Source organism: Centropristis striata, chromosome 2 (assembly GCF_030273125.1).
Source record: "Centropristis striata isolate RG_2023a ecotype Rhode Island chromosome 2, C.striata_1.0, whole genome shotgun sequence".
Classification (NCBI taxonomy): Eukaryota; Metazoa; Chordata; class Actinopteri; order Perciformes; family Serranidae; genus Centropristis; species Centropristis striata.
Window position 1 is genome coordinate 27656912 of NC_081518.1, and position 16745 is coordinate 27673656.

Genomic DNA, 16745 nt, shown 5'->3' on the forward strand with positions numbered 1-16745 from the left:
CGGATCTATTCAGCTGCTCCTGACTCACTGTGAGGGTCGGTAGCTGTTTAATAGTTCACTGGATCATTAGGATATTCTTCTAATCTGTCTTTTATGTAAAGCAATTCAAACTAAACTGTTCGACGGGTCAAAATCAGGCACAAATATCTGATGATTATTGCACGTTTTGCACTGCAGATGCAAACAATTAATCAGATTCAATCACGGACGTATTTTTTGGGGGGCACACGGGACATGTCCCCTGCACTTTTTCAAAAGGCTAATTTTATCGGATTACAAATGTGATTTTATACATCCATACTCATGATAATTGTGAAACTACGTTTTTTCCCTCTATAACCACATCATCAAAATTGATGATTGTTACACCAACTACTGATTGTTACGCAACTTGTCACACTGTTCTATCATGCATCAATATATTTTTTGTCATGTGACGGATAGTAGAGATGCAGAAGGAGATACAGGAGAAGAGGCTGGAGGTGGTAGAGCAGGAGAGGCTGGAGGAGATGGAGGAGGAGAGGCTGGAGGCTCACAGGTGAGGTTGAAAGAATAAACATTAGTCATGAGATTAAGCATTGTGACATGAGCTGGGTCAAGAACTCAAAAATAAGTGTGAAATTGGTGGTACAGAGTTGGGGTGAAGTTCACTAACAAGGTGAAACACAGAATTGGGTGATAATGTTTTGCTACATACTTTACAAAAGTTTAACCCAAAAAAGGGAACAGTAAACTTAAAAGTAACAATAGAAAACTAGAAGAACTACTAGAAAACACAGTGAACTGAAAGAGTTTGAAGAGTTTGAGTTTTATTAAAGATACTTGTGCCCCCCCCCCCACCTCTGAAATCAAAATTTCGTCCATTCGATTCGAATGATTCAATTATCATTCCACTGACCGGTGGAACATCGGCCATTTTTTCGCAGGCTGGAGCGGGCACAATTTTAAGGCTATATTATTAATGTAAAATGAGCTGCTGTGACCTCTAGAATATTCACTAAACAAAACTTTACAACCATAAACTAGAGACCTTGAGCATTAAGAAGAGGTTATAGCTTTCCTAGGTATATTGACAATAAGGTGGTTTCTCAGCGGTTTAGAGAACAGAAATGCTCACAACCAATCGCTGAAAATACAGAAATCCCCAAAATCTTTTGAAACCAAATCACAGCATGGATTTTGCTATGTTGTTCCAAAGTTCTTGGTGTATTGATATAGATTTTAAAATCTTACTGCTGGTCTACAAAGCTCTGAATGGTCTCGGACCAAATTACATGCTTGATCTGCTCCCTCTCTATGAAGCATCCAGACCCCTTAGGTCATCTGGAGCTGGCTTGTTGCGTGTCCCAAAAACAAGAACTAAGCGGGGTGAGGCAGCTTTCAGTTATTATGCTCCTCACCTGTGGAACAAACTACCTGCAGATCTGAGGTCTGCCCAAACGGTCAGCTCCTTTAAATCAGGACTAAAAACACTATTGTTTACTGAAGCGTACTCTTAACTTTAACACTTATCTGCTCTACTCTACTGCCCTTACTTTTTAACTACACAATGTTTGACTTGTGCTTTTTATTATTTTATCTCTTTTTTTTTATCCTGCTGTATCTTCCCTGTTTTAATTGACTGTTTTTATTGTTTTCAATTGTGTCTTGCTGTTTTTAATGTGTATGTAAAGCACTTTGAATTACCTTGTGTTGAATTGTGCTATACAAATAAACTTGCCTTGCCTTGCCTTGCCTATTGATGTAATATTCTGGAGGGGTTTTTGACCATTTTTATCCATTCTCCAATTAAGTCATTTTTATTAGAGATTTATGACCAGAACAACTTGAAACACAGTGCTGAGCTGCATCTCAAATTAATCTTCAGTTCCCCAGCTTTTTTTGCCACTTCTGTGTGGCATTTATTGTTGACCTGCTATCTCCCCCTAAACCTCCCCTAATAACTCATAAGTGAAAATAATGCATGAGAAAAACTTTCTTTCTACCTCAGACAGCAGGTGTGTCATTGATGACCAAACTCACAGCTCAATCATCCTTTTCAATATTTCCGGGTCTAAATGACAAAAACAAAGCTGAACTCTGGGTCTCGTGTGAGTGTTCATCATTGTTAAAATTGTTTGTTTTGATGTTGGTCATTCAGATGAATCACCACGGATGAAGCTTTAATCCTGAGCTGTGTCAGGCTGAGGGGCAGGAGATTTGTCTGTAATATTTCTGTCATACTCAGTGTAGCAGAACATGTGTCAGAGCTTCAGGTGGTACAAAATGACCAGATGTGAGTGTGGAAGGGGACAGGATGGAGTTGTCTGGCTTTCTGTTTGGACGTGGTGACAATGTTTTTTTATGGACCCAGTGTGGGAAGCATGACTCAAGCTTCACACATTGTGGGATGACTCAGTGTCTGGAGATGACTGCAGAGCGACACAATAGATTCACACTCGTTTTTCTCTCCCGTGGGCTGAATGTAATTCAGTCCAAAGTTATTTCTTATCTCTTTGATTTTGCTGCATCAGGAAAGGACTGTCTGACCCCGCCGAGCCGAACGACAGCTTCGTTCTGGGCTCAGTCAGACATGGCCACCCACTGAGATGATTTCTCAGGTGAATCCAACCTCCAGAGGAACCACTGTGAGCTCTCTCACTGCCGGAGCTCCTCATTACTGTCTGAACTGCAGTGATACAGCTGAACGCACTGAAGTCCATCTGCACACTAAACGTTTTCTCACAGCAGCAGAGTTCAGGCGCAAACTTATACTAACACTTACATCTTTACCATTTTATGTAAATTGTTTTCCACAAATGCAGTTTTTTCTGTAGAATCAAAGCAACTTTACTTCTTTACCCGACGATAGACATTTGAAAGCCTTTTTATGTTTACTCTGCTGGCATTGTCAGCCAGGACAAATGGAACCTGACTACCTGATAAACATTTCTCAATAGCAAATTCACATATTCCACCATATCCACAGAGGAAAAGTGGTATTATTAAGGCTACAGAGAAGATAAAATAATGATAAAATGATAAATCACTTACCTTCAAATAACAGTAAACAACCATAAGTTATTCTACAGATAATTTATTTTAAAATACAGCTAATATACAATAATTATCTGTATTTAAAAAAGCATTATTCGTAGAATAACAATAATAATGTTGTGAGGGTTTTTTTTACGATTCATTTTTACATTATTATTCTTTAGATTTAAAGTTTTTCTGTAAGAAAAAAGAAAGTTACATTCAGCAATTTAATGTGTATTTTTAGTTTTTTGTATTTTTTTTTTTTTTTTTACATAGAATTCACTGTAATTTAAAATTCAAGACAATTAAGCAATTGAATAATACTGTAAATAAAATCTATAATGTCCCATTATGCTACTTTACAAATTTCAACCTTCATTTTTTGGTTAATATTTGTAATTTAAGTAATTTACTTTTATATGGCATTTGAACTTTATGTAGAAAAAAAAAAAATTAACCCTGTTAAATAATACCCTAAATTTCTGGAAAATATATAGGAATGTAGTGTTCAAAATAATAGCAGTCCAATGTGACTAACCAGATTAATCCAGGATTTTAGTATATTTTTTATTGCTACATGGCAGAATCTACTGGACCTACTGGTACCTTGTTTGCCATCTAGCAATAAAAAGTATACTAAAAAACTGGATTAATCTGGTTAGTCACAATGGACTGCTATTATTTTGAACACTACAATATATATATATATATATATATATATATATGTGTGTGTGTAGAAAATTATTAAAGAACTCCATTGGTACAATACATGCCATGATATCTTGTTGGGAAGGTGAAAAAATAACACTCCAAAGTTAGGCAACATTTTAGCAAGGTAAAGACTGACTATTTTCAAAGGGGTCCCTTGACCTCTGACCTCAAGATATCTCAATGACAATATGTTCTATTGGTACCCACACGTCTCCGCTTTTCATACATGCCCACTTTATGCTTTAAGTTTTTTGCACAAATGTGTTATTTTTGCTTATTGCTGATGAATATTTCTGCATACTAAACAGCCTGTGAATTGCATAAATTCTTGTGGATTCAATGAGCCCAATTGTATTCATGTGTGATGATGTTAGTCCCTGTAGTAGTCATTTAATTGTAGTGAGAACATTTAAAAAAAAACAAAAAAAAACTTGACCTCACTGTATAAAATGACCTGCTGTGACCTCTAGGATAATCACAGCCTCATGAAACTTCACAACCACAAACTAGAGACCTAGAGCATTCAGAAGATGTATAGCTTTCCTTGATGTATTGCCCAAAAGCAATGTGGGAAATGAGCGTCTTTTCAATGAAAGGAGTTAAGGACCAGAACCATATTGAGGCTTAAAAAATGCCTAAATATGTTAATATCAGTTTGTGTATTAGTACAATATTTATTATTTCATTTGATGCATTTGATGAGAAAGTATGTATCATATTTTTTGATGTAATCTTTGTGAACAGTACAGGAATGCATATGTGAATATATTCCTGTAGAGGGCACAGCTCCTCTGCAGCTTCTCTCCATCACTGTGAAACGTACATTATGTCCATCACAGGTCAAGCTGGCAGATCCTAGTCAAAAGAGTTTAATGAAATACAGTAATAAAATGTTAGAATGTATTTATTAACCATTTTCTACAATATATGTACCATGCTTAACAATATTATGTCAGTTTAATCTGTGTTTACAAAAGCTATTCCTGTAAACAAGCCTTTAACAACATCAGAAACTAGTGATCGCAGGTTATAAACCTGATGATTGTCATCTGACATGTGAACCACAACATATTTTCCGGCAGTTTTCTTCCACTTCTATAAGCTGCTTTGACCGGAGAGGAAGTGAACACCATGTTAAGTAAAGGGATAAAAAGTGTGGTCACATTTTTCTTAAACTCTCTTCCCTCTGATTGGCTCCTAAAGAGTGAACCCAACATTCCTCAGTGGTTCTCTGCAGCAGCTTTTCCACTGCCAACTGTGGTCATTCTCTCACCTGGAGTCCCTGCACGCACTCAGAGTTCACACTGCCTGCGACTCCTGACACGTTCCAGGACTCATCATCGACTGTGCTTTGGATTCTGCTCACTGGAAACATGATTGCTGTGACTGTCATCACCTTGTTGTGTTTCTGCTCGCTCCATCCTATTTTTGGACAGGTGAGTGAATACAGTGTCATGCTGTTGGGTGATTTACAGTCTCATTTGAGTTAAGTAAGTTGAAATATTTCAGTTCTACTCTATAAGATGATTAGTTGATTAAAATATGCATCTTAATAAGTATCATAGATTGCTTGAAAGGTAATACAATCTGAGTAAACTTTCTTACAACAGCTCTGACTTTGAGTATCCCTGCTTGGCTTCACATAGAAACATTTTGACAGAGCAGACCTTGTGTCACCTTCACTTTGCATGCAAGCTTCAGGAACAAGACTCCAGCGAATAAATACACTCAATATATTTTATATTAATGCTGTGCTTCAATGCAATTCAGCTAAATGTTTCCAAAAAGCTGTCTGTGTATGCTTTTTAAGGCATTTTGCATACATGTCTGGGTATGTGTGTACCCTGGCTCTCTGTGTTACTGAGAGATGACCATGTTTTAGTTGAGTGAGGAAGTGTTCACCAAAAAAACACTGTTTATTGTAGCAAGAAACTGGTTATCATCAAAATTTTAACTCTCCAACAGTCGTCAAATGGGTTATATGTTACGAAGTTTTCAGTTCGAAAAAGTAACGATCATAAAGCTTAAAATTGTGATATTTCTGTCAAAATCACTTTCTTCTACATGCCTCGTTTAAAACGTTGCCAAACATAAAATGTTTAGAAATAACTTGATCCTGTCAAAAACATTAAATTCTGCTCCTCAGAGACACTGTGAAGCCATGACTGATTCTGCTGAGACGAACGGTCACGTGACAAATATTCACTGAAAATCAGACAGAACTGCAGGCTGTTTACACAGAGCAGAGAGGAGAGGACAGGAGAGGTTGCAAGTAGAGGTTGTAAAAATGCAAATAGTTCAATATGTATAGCATGTGGAGACCCGTGCTTTTTTTTTTTCAATATTCATGACACTTGTGGGCACTTGGAAAAGGGTTGTAAATATACATTTTGTTATATTCCCTTTTTTTTAAATTCTCAAAGAAATATAACTTGGGTTTTTTTCTTTAGACACGATTTATGTCATCATAACTGTGTTATTCTGCACAAAATACATTTTTGAGTTGTTTCCACTTAAAAAGAGCAACAACAAAAAACTCTCTGAAACAGCTTGTTGGGGTTCAGAGGGTTAAAGCTGCATTCCAGTGTTTAAAAGTTGTTACATATCAGATAATCTGACACATCTGGTGAGTATTTTAGATTTAATAGAACTATACTGTCATGTTGAGCTCCAGTACTGCCTGTCTCCCACACACCGTCACCCAGTTAACGTTAAACCATGTGAAATGTCGCTTAGCACAGTCAGAAAGAGACCTTTGACAACTACACTATAAACACCAGCCACCCCTCCCGGCTGACTGAAGCCTCTCCAAACCCTGTCCAAATCAGAAAGGTGTTTTCAACAAATATTGACTCTTCTTACATAACCCTGGCTGGACGAAAACACTAATTGGTTGTCTGAAAACATGCATGAGAGGACAGGGCAGAAGGTGCAGAATGACGCTGTTGAAGCGGACGTGGATAGAAAACAAGTCAGTCCCACTCCCTCGCCCCTGCAGCCAATAGAAAGGGAGGCTGTAGCACAGGTGATGTTTACGTTGAGGGTGTTTATACCCGCCTGACTGACCCCGAAGCCTAAATCCACCACATCATAAAGTTAGCTGATTTTATCCCCTCTCCTGAAATGACACATGGCAGTTACATAACTTTATGTAAAAGTGGCACCAAACATCCACATGGGGTGTCACCTAAAAACCACATCACAAGAGTATTCTGTCCTGTATTTATGACTGAGGTACAGTATCTAGCTTTTGAAGGGTGGAGGTTCCTTACAGTAACCAAACACACTCTGATCCTGCTCACATAACAACCCAGCCTCTGTGCTGCACCGGGCTTCAAGGGCACTCCTTCAGCAGACCTTCATTTGTTTACATGCCACAGAGCTGACTCTGTCCAGTTTTGTTCAGAGCCATGATTTTATTCCATACTGTCCGTTTGATTAAACCCTCTATGTGCACACATTGAAAACCCCCCAGAAAACAACATGCAGGTGTAATTTGCCACATGTGAGGTTATCTGGCGGCTGATAGAAATGTGCAAAGAAAGGGAAAAAAGTGTGAAATTATTATTTTGCATCTATTGAAAGCCTTTTGTAGCAAAGTACATTTCCTGCCTCAGACATAATTTGTTATTGTAAAAAAAATCTTTTTCATAGTTTTTCAGGCTTAAATTTATGGTGGAGACTGTTGAATTTGAAAATATGATTTATTATAAAGAAAAATATTAAAGAAGAAAAAGTAGTTTTGCATAGTTAGTTAGTGAGTCAGTGAGTCAGTCAGACAGTCAGTCAGTCGGTTAGTCGGTCAGTTAGTTAGTCAGTCGGTAAGTTAGTTAGGTAGTTAGTAAGTGAGTCAGTCAGTCAGTCAGTCAGTTAGTCAGTTATTCAGTCAGTCAGTCAGTTAGTTAGTTAGTTAGCTAGTTGGTTAGTTGGTCAGTCAGTTAGTTAGTTAATTAGTCAGTCAGTCAATTAGTTAGTTAGTGATTCAGTCAGTCAGTCAGTTAGTTAGTTAGATAATTAGTCAGTCAGTCAGTTAGTTAGTTAGTTAGTTAGTTAGTTAGTTAGTTAGTCAGTTAGTTAGCTAGTTGGTTAGTTGGTCAGTCAGTTAGTTAATTAGTCAGTCAGTCAATTAGTTAGTTAGTGATTCAGTCAGTCAGTTTGTCAGTTAGTTAGATAATTAGTCAGTCAGTTAGTTAGTTAGTTAGTTAGTTAGTCAATTAGTTAGTTAGTTGGTTAGTTGGTCAGTCAGTTAGTTAATTAGTCAGTCAATTAGTTAGTTAGTGAGTGAGTGAGTGAGTCAGTTAGTTAGTTAGTTAGTTAGTTAGATAATTAGTCAGTCAGTCAGTCAGTCAGTCAGTCAGTCAGTCAGTTAGTTAGTTAGTTAGTTAGTTAGTTAGATAGTTAGTTAGTTAGTTAGTTAGTCAGTCAGTTAGTTAGTTAGTTAGATAGTTAGTCGGTCAGTCAGTCAGTCAGTCAGTCAGTCGGTCAGTCAGTCAGTTAGTTAGTTACATAGTCAGTGAGTTAGTCAGTTATTGTCATTGTTATAGTCATTGTTATAGTCATTGAGCTATTTGCAGGTTTCCTGCAAATAGATCAATGACACCACTGGCCTGTGATGTGTTTATAATAAATAAAAAATCAGGGGTTCAAGCCTGAAGTGCTGCAACCCTGATTCTATATTTAATCCACTCTAACATAGATCGATCCTGTCAGTGAATTTCAGCTTGTTGGTAGATATTTATCAAAACTTCTTCCTCTCTGCTTTGTTCCAGGACTGCCCCAGTAGACAGGAAATACAGGGCTCTCTGAAGCAGGTCCAGAAGCTTCTCTCAGCCCATGAAGCCTCGTACTTACAGAGTCTTCGCAACCTGAAGAAGAAAATAAACCTGTTGCAGAGCAGTGCTGGGAAACAGACCACAAGAGCCATCAACAGTAAGAAAAAACCCTCAGAAAGACAGATTTATTTAAATATTGGGTATGAAATATCTTTATCACCTTTAGGTACCTGCCCAAAACTGGACGCTCCCATGAATGGAAGGAAACTGGGCAAGTCGCACAGCGTGGGCCATGAGGTGCACATTCTGTGTGACCCTGGATATGAACTGGTGGGATCAGAGAGCAGGGTTTGTCAGGAGAGCCTGACCTGGAGCGGCCAGCAGCCTACCTGCCGAGGTGAGATACCTGGTGGTCCTCTCTCTCTCCTCTTCTTCACCCTGACCATCACTCATCCTGTTATCTAACCCTGTGATCGCATTTACAACCCTGTCATCGTCCTTTTGTAACCTTCTCCTCTCCTGCACTCTGCTGCCATTCCTCTTTTTGTGCATCATGCATGTCACCAAAGTTATCGAGATACATTTCATGTGTGACCCGTGATCATATTTCCTCTTTATGTACTCCGGTCGTCGTCCAGAGAGCTTATTGAATACTGTGTCATGTGATATTCCAACCAGCATGTATGGCGTCTGAAGATAACAGCTCAAAGGCTGTTTGATCAGGGTTTCCTCTACACTAACATTAACTCATTTTTGCCTCATCCGCTCTCTAACCTGCATATGCAATGATGTCACGTTCTCTAATCTTCAAGCATCAAACATATCTGGTTGCATGTGTCCTTGTATCTCAAAAAAAGTTCAGATGTAGCAATGGAGTCTCCTTGTATAACCTTCTTCTCTGTCTTTTCACTCAGACATCAATGAGTGTGCATGCTCGCCTTGCATGAACGGCGGGACATGTGTGGACGAAGTGAACCAGTTCTCTTGTGTCTGTGCCAAAGGCTGGGCTGGAGCTACCTGTCAGAGCCCCGTGCCAACATGTAGGTAGAACACAGTGCACACTCAGACCACACATGTTAGAGATTCACTGTTTTGCAATTGGGCTCTGGGTCTGAATGTTTAGAAATGCATATAACAAATAGACATTCAAGACAACAAATAACTGCAGAGTATATTATTATGGGCTGGTATCCAAATCGTTGCAGTCTGCTAAAAGAGATTACATTGGCCAGCAGTTTGGTTGCCAATACAGCACAGTGCTACATACCACAGTGTGGGTTTTACTGAATTCCAGCCTGAAGTCCAAGATGATGCTGGTTGAGTGGCAGCAGTCTGCTCCCTGGTGTGGGTGGCGGGCTGTGAATTTTTCTCTATTTATATAAAACTTTCTGTAGGCTACAGTTTGTTGCTACTCATTTGACAATGGCCCACTCTCTGGACTCTGTTTATTTGGGGCAGGGGCTAGTCCAGGATTTTTTTAAATGAGGTGGCACAAGGGAGGGGGGCAGGTGGTTCAGCTTTGAAAATTGGCTTAGAAAACACTGGGCACAATTTTAAGCTCTGTGCCCTCATACAGGTGGTATCACATGAAATGTGGTAGTGCACAAAACCTGGAATCACCCCTCAGTCATTCTCGTTCAATGGCATTGAACTTTTTGTCATGGTAATTTTGACTTTAAAAAATATCCAGTGTAAGCAGGAGTCCTAACTGAATTACATGAATAATTAGGAAACAGTTGTTGAATTTTGGAGGCCTTCACGTTGTATTAAAGCTAAAAAAAAACATGAATAAAAAATGTCCTTTGTGCAGTATAATACATTTGAAATTACATAAATCATAAGCCATGAAGTGTCATGAATTTTGGGGAAAAAACTGGGTCTCCACATGCTATACATAATTGAACTATTTGCATTTTTACAATTTCTCCTGTCCTCTCCTCTCTGCTCTGTGTGAAGCCTGCAATTCTGTCTGATTTTCAGTGAATATTTGTCACGTGACCGTTTGTCTCAGCAGAATCAATCATGGCTTCACAGCGTCACTGAGGAATCAGAATCAGAATCGGAATTACCTTTACTGTCATTGTTCAGAGTAACAAATACCATTACAACGAAATTAGCCATCATCCCATCCAAACGTATACAACACACACAAACAATAAGACAGAGGTGAACAGGACAGAATTTAATGTTTTTAATAGGATCTAGTTTTTCCAAACAGTTTTATTTTAAGCTGCATTTTAAATGAGACTTGTAGAATAAAGTGATTTTGAGAAATAAGCTTTGTTTTGGTGACTTTCATAACCTTTCTCACTAACTCTTTCCTGTCTTCCTCATTTAGTTTTTGTCACCATGACAAACACTTCTGCTGCCACCTCCCCAGCCACCGCCGCTGCTTCCACGCTGCCGGCTGCCACCACTGGGCCCTTTGTTCGTCCATCACGTTGCACCATAATGCAGGGGACCACCCACTGCACCTGTGAGCCCGGATACACCATCTCTGGCAGGGACAGCAACACCTGCACTGGTGCGACTAACACTTGCACTGTGACTGAACCATGGATGCATTTATGTTTCCATCTCAGATGATAACAGTGTGTGTTGTCCACTTTTAGATATTGATGAATGTGAGCTGTTCCATAATGGCCAGGCTGGGAGACTGTGTTTACATACATGTGTTAACACCCCTGGAGGCTACCGCTGCTCCTGCCCTGCCGGATACAACGTGACCCGCGATGGACGCAGCTGCAAAGGTACCTTTTTTCTTTTCACAAGATATTCTCTGTAATACGAAATGTGGCTGATAAAGCTCAAAGCAACAACCATCGTCCCCTCTTGACTGGTGTCCCATTTTTATATATACTTGCTATACTCTGTGTTAATTAAAGGGCATTTAATAGAAAGTCTGTCATGTCAGGACCAAACTATTATCACAACCCCAAGACGTTAATTTTTTTTTTTTCATAAATTGGAGAAATTGGATTTAACTGCGAGTTTCAAAAATGACTCAAGAAATTGAGAATGTAATACTTATACACATAATGATATCCCAGCTAACCTTTCTGTTTGAATAAATTTATTTCTGTGTATTTGTGTTTCCTCACAGACATTGATGAGTGTGCCACCAGACAGAACAACTGCACAAAGGACCAGATGTGCATTAATACGTACGGTGGTTTCCAGTGCGTCCGTGTGGACTGCCCCAAAATCCCAAATGCTACATATGTAAAGACGTCGTCTATGTGAGTTCACTCCCTGTTATACAGATAAAAATGGTTTTTTTTCATTTGAGTGACAGTTATAACTTAGATATGTGGATTACGTCTTAACCTGTTAGCATTTGACTGACCCGCCCACGGAACATCAGATATTTTTACCCTTTTTCTTCAGAGGCTGTAGTGGGCTTAATTTTAAGGATAGATACCAATATAATATGAAACAAGAAGTTCTGAGGAAACCATTGGTGCCAATTTTTTTTGGAGCGGGCACAATTTTAGGGCTATATTCTTATTCTTATTTAAAATCATAAACTAGAGACCAATCAGAAGATATATAACTTTTCTAGGTATATTGAGAATCAGGGGGTTTCTCAGCAGTTTAGAGAACAGAAGTGCTGGTCATTCAATCACTGAAAATACAGAAATCTCTTGTTCCAAAGGTCTTTGTGTATTGATGTAATATTCTGGAGGGTGTTTGACCTTTTTTATACATTCTCTAATGAAAAGAAAGATCTAATTTAACGCCAAATGTGTGTAACAAATGGTATCAACCTAAAAATTGCTGAAGGAGCTTATGGGACATAGTTGGGCATAGACATGGACTTGGAAAGGCCAACCATTAATGTTCTGAATCCTTATACGCCTTAATATGTTTACTTAATTCATTTATTAATTAATTAAGTCATATATTCAGATCTGCAGCTTGTGCATGTGGCATTTATTGTTGACCTGCTATCTCCCCTTAAATATCTACTGCTCACAACCCAATATTCTCTATAAAATGGGGCAGAATGATAAGAGGATCTAACTTGCTAACACACTTGGATTAACTCCTTTTCCAGGCGTTGTGAACGTAACCCGTGTCCTGTGGAAAACAAGGCGTGTTCTCAGACCCCAAACTCCTTCTCCTACCATTACCTGGCTGTCGTGTCCAACCTGTCAGCTCCTCGCGTCATGTTCAGGGTCTCAGCATTACGTCCAATGGGTGACACGCTTCGCTTCTCCCTGCTGGGGGGGAAGCAAGCCCGACGCCACTTCACAGTGCAGCGTTCAGACCGTGTGACAGGTCAGCTGATGCTGGTAACCCCCGTTCAGGGCCCTGCCACACTGGAGGCGGAAGTGGAGATGACCGAGCTGGAGAGGCGAGTCCAGCTGGGGAGGTACATCACCAAAATCACCATGTTTGTTTCTCCATATGATTTCTAGAAAGAGAGGGATGAAAGTGGAAACACACGTAGAGCAAAAAGGCCAAACAAATGTCTGCTTTGAATTTCGCTAAGGACTTGATATTTGGTCATGGATATGTGATAATCTGATGTATCTTGGTGGCCATCTTTAACCCTCTGAACCTCAACAAGCAGTTGTTGTTTTTACATTTAGCTCTATGGAATCAGCAGAATCATGACTAGAAGTTTGAAAAACTCAAAAATGTATTTTATGCAGAATTAAACAGTTATAATGACATACATCATTAAAAGAAGAAAGAGAAAACGCAAAAAACGCAAGTTGAATTTCTCTGAGAAATTATTTTCAAAAAATTGGAATAAAATGGAATTTATAAATGGATTATATTATATATTTTATATATGGGTTATATATACAACACCTTCCCAAGTGCCCAGTGTCAAGAATATTGGGGGGGAAATTGGGTCTCCACATGCTATACACATTAAACTACTTGCATTTTTACAACCTCTACTTACAGCCTCTCCTGTCCTCTCCTCTCTGCTCTGTGTAAAATATTTATATAAATATTTGTCACGTGACTGTTCGTCTCAGCAGAATCAATCATGGCTTCACAGTGTCGCTGAGGAGCAGAATTTAATGTTTTTAACAGGATCTAGTTATTCCAAACTATGTTTTTAATGAGACAAACTTCATTTTGGTCACTTGTTCTAACAGAAACTTTCGTTCTATGATCATTTCAAGGACCGTCAGAAGGTTCAAATTTCAAAGAATTCAGAGTGTTAAAGTGTGCTATTGCTGCAGCCAGGTCTCAAACCGTCAACATGATCCAGCATATTGACAGTCAAGTGATGGATGGATTAACACCTGTCTTGCACAGCTGCATGGAATAAATGTTTCAGAGCACTGGATCTTCAGGGGCATTGGTGATAAGCTATAAAATGTAATTTGAGTGATCTCTTTGAGTTAACTTAAATGATCCTTTGTATATCAATTACTCACCCAGTATCACTTTGGACTCTTAAAGAAAACTTTGTTTATCTCCTATACCTCCACAGTGAACTTAGAATCCAAAAACTGAATAAATCCTAAATGAATTGAAGTAAGTGCAAGTGTGCACTGCTAGTGGTGTAAGAGTTGTAAATAGTACAATTTCAGTTAAAGATTTGAACTATCCTGCACAAGCTGTGTAAACGGATACAATTTTTGGATTTTTCATTCAACATCGAAACATGCCAACAAAAAAGTTTTCTTCAAGATTTCCAAGTAAAAAAGGGTGAGTAACTGATATACATATGGTCATTTTAAGGGTTATGTGTTCCTTTAACGATAAGAATGAGGAGAAGATTTTTGTCTGGATGAACTGATACTTATTTATTGCACAAATATAGAAATGTGTGTCGGAGATATAAAAGGTGACATAATGTAGCAAACAGTTAACCCTCCAGTTATGTTAGTTTTTTCAGGAACAGCAATAACCTGAGGCATCCAGAAACTAAAAAATCCCAATAACCATTGTTTATTTTTCATTAATAACTCCATTACTAACCATTTCAATCAATATTTAGTGTAATGGTGTTCTTTACCTCTCACAGGTCATGGTTAGATGAGGATAATTCACTCTTTTTTCATAAAACAAATGCATGTTAAAACTTTTTTTTATGTACATTGGAAATACCTACATATATAGTACAATGGTTTTACATGACATTGATTTTTTCTGGATTTTTGGATTTTACATTTAGATTTTTTTCCTTTTTATGAAAAAATACTTTTAACTATTTCTTTTAGATTTTTTAAACTTTGATATGGGTCAATTTGACCCGCAACATAACAGGAGGGTTAAACAGCATTCAACCAGATAACATGTAGACAGTCCACCCTGAAAAGTGCTATTTTTTATGAATGACATTCTTGCTATGTTGACATTTATGTTATGTATACTGGACATGTAATCATGACGTGTGAAGGTTTTATGATTCTGTTTTTTTCTGTTTTATTTATATTCTGGGTTCAGTACAACTGTAGTTCATTAAAACACCATATAAACCCTATAAGAAAAGCTCGTTTTTTTTCATTAAAAGGTTTGTTACAATAATTTTCCTGCACTCTCTACCTTCTGCAATATGTTATAAGTCTGATATATATAAGCAGTGATATATGTGAGCAATGGTTGTTTGGGAAACACAGTACAGAGCCGGGCTGTTCAGCAGACAGACAGCCAAAAACAAGCTGCTCAAAGAGCCACTGTGTTCTTACAGTGCATGAATAACTTTAACTTTTAAATTTTTCAAAACAAGTACACACAGAAAAATGCACTTGCACCCTGCAAGCAAGGTACGTGTGATGATTTTCCCTTCATGAGGAGGAGAATATCTGGAAAAATTGTTGCATTTAAGAGAAGTGTGATGAAATGTGTCACCTCTATGCTGCACCAGCCATCTATCTACATCTTGGCGCTACACAAGTGTCTGCAAAAGAAACCGCACAGAAGTGTATCTGAAGGAAAGTGAGGCAAAGTGTAGGTTCACTGGAGACAAACAGGATGTCTTTAGTTGCAGAGGGGGCTCCATACTGTGGCTGAGACTCACCGGTGTCACAGCTGAAGGGGCGGGGGGAGCTTTAGCCACGGGATCCTAAAACGAGATTGCACGCTGAGTGAAGAAAAAAGATGCTTAGAGATAGGGAGGCAGACAGAGAGTGATGGCTGAATAGAGAGAGCTGAATAGAAGACGATTCACTCCAGCCAGCCAGTCACTAGCTGAGGGGTGCACTGAATTAAAAGCTGCTGTCTTTATTACCGCAGCAGAATAGACCTCTCACTGTTCTGCACTCTGCTGCTGCCTCTTCTGTCTTGGTGGAAGAATAAGCAAAGGCAGAGGTGAATTGGGAGGCTGTCCTTATGTCTGTCTCCCAGGGATCCACAAGAGGTGATGATTCAGTATCCAAAGTTTAACCAGACTCCTTTTCTACTCCTGCCCCCCAATAAACCCCAAACAGAACTCTTCCCTACTTATTATCAGTTGGGCTCATGGATGGATTACTGAACAGGCCTAGCGGGCACAGGCCTAGGGGCCAAAGTGTCAGGGGCCCTCCTGGCTTTTGCCTAGGAAATGACACTTGATGCATATCAACCATGAAGAGATGAAAATAACCACAAAGAAACATAAATTATGTAAAGAGATACAATAAACTGCAAAGAGACCAAAAATACTAGAAAGAGATGCAATACATCTGCAAAGAGACTCAGCAAGTATAAAAAGTATGCAAAAGAACCACCAACTAACATTACAAAGAGTAAAAAACCGTAAACCATAAACCGAGACGAAACAACCAGACAACTACAACAAGACCAAAACAATTACAATGTGACACAAAACAACCACCACTCAAGACAGAAATTGATTATAAAGAGTCACAAAACAACGACAGACATTTACAAAAAGACCAAAACAATTACAACGTAACACAAATCAACTAAAAAGACACAAAAATCTACTATAAAGAATCACAAAACAACTACAAAAAGACCAAAACAATTACAATGTGATACAAAGAAAATACAAAAATACACAAAATGACTACAGAGACACAAAACAACTACAAATGGGGATTAAACAACCACAACAAGACCAAAACTAAATCAATGTGACACAAAACAACTACAAAGACACACAAAAAATACAACAACTACAAACAGGGAATAAACAACCACAGACCACAACAGAAAGACCAAAACAATTACAACATGACACAAAACAACTACAAAGACACAAAAATCTACTATAAAAAGTCACAAAACAACTACAAACAGGGAACAAACAACCACGGACAACCACAAAAA

The 16745-nt window shown here is 38.5% G+C and overlaps 1 protein-coding gene across 1 annotated transcript; it reads left to right on the top strand.

Annotated features, from left to right (window-relative positions):
- Positions 1-5009: 5009 nt before the first annotated feature.
- Positions 5010-13761, top strand: LOC131990799 (fibulin-7). Its single transcript, XM_059355933.1, has 8 exons — positions 5010-5165; positions 8499-8658; positions 8728-8898; positions 9416-9541; positions 10840-11025; positions 11114-11251; positions 11605-11740; positions 12559-13761. Exons 1-8 carry the CDS (start codon positions 5103-5105, stop codon positions 12920-12922), a joined length of 1344 nt encoding a protein of 447 aa, XP_059211916.1. The 5' UTR covers positions 5010-5102; the 3' UTR covers positions 12923-13761.
- The last annotated feature ends 2984 nt before the right edge of the window (positions 13762-16745 follow it).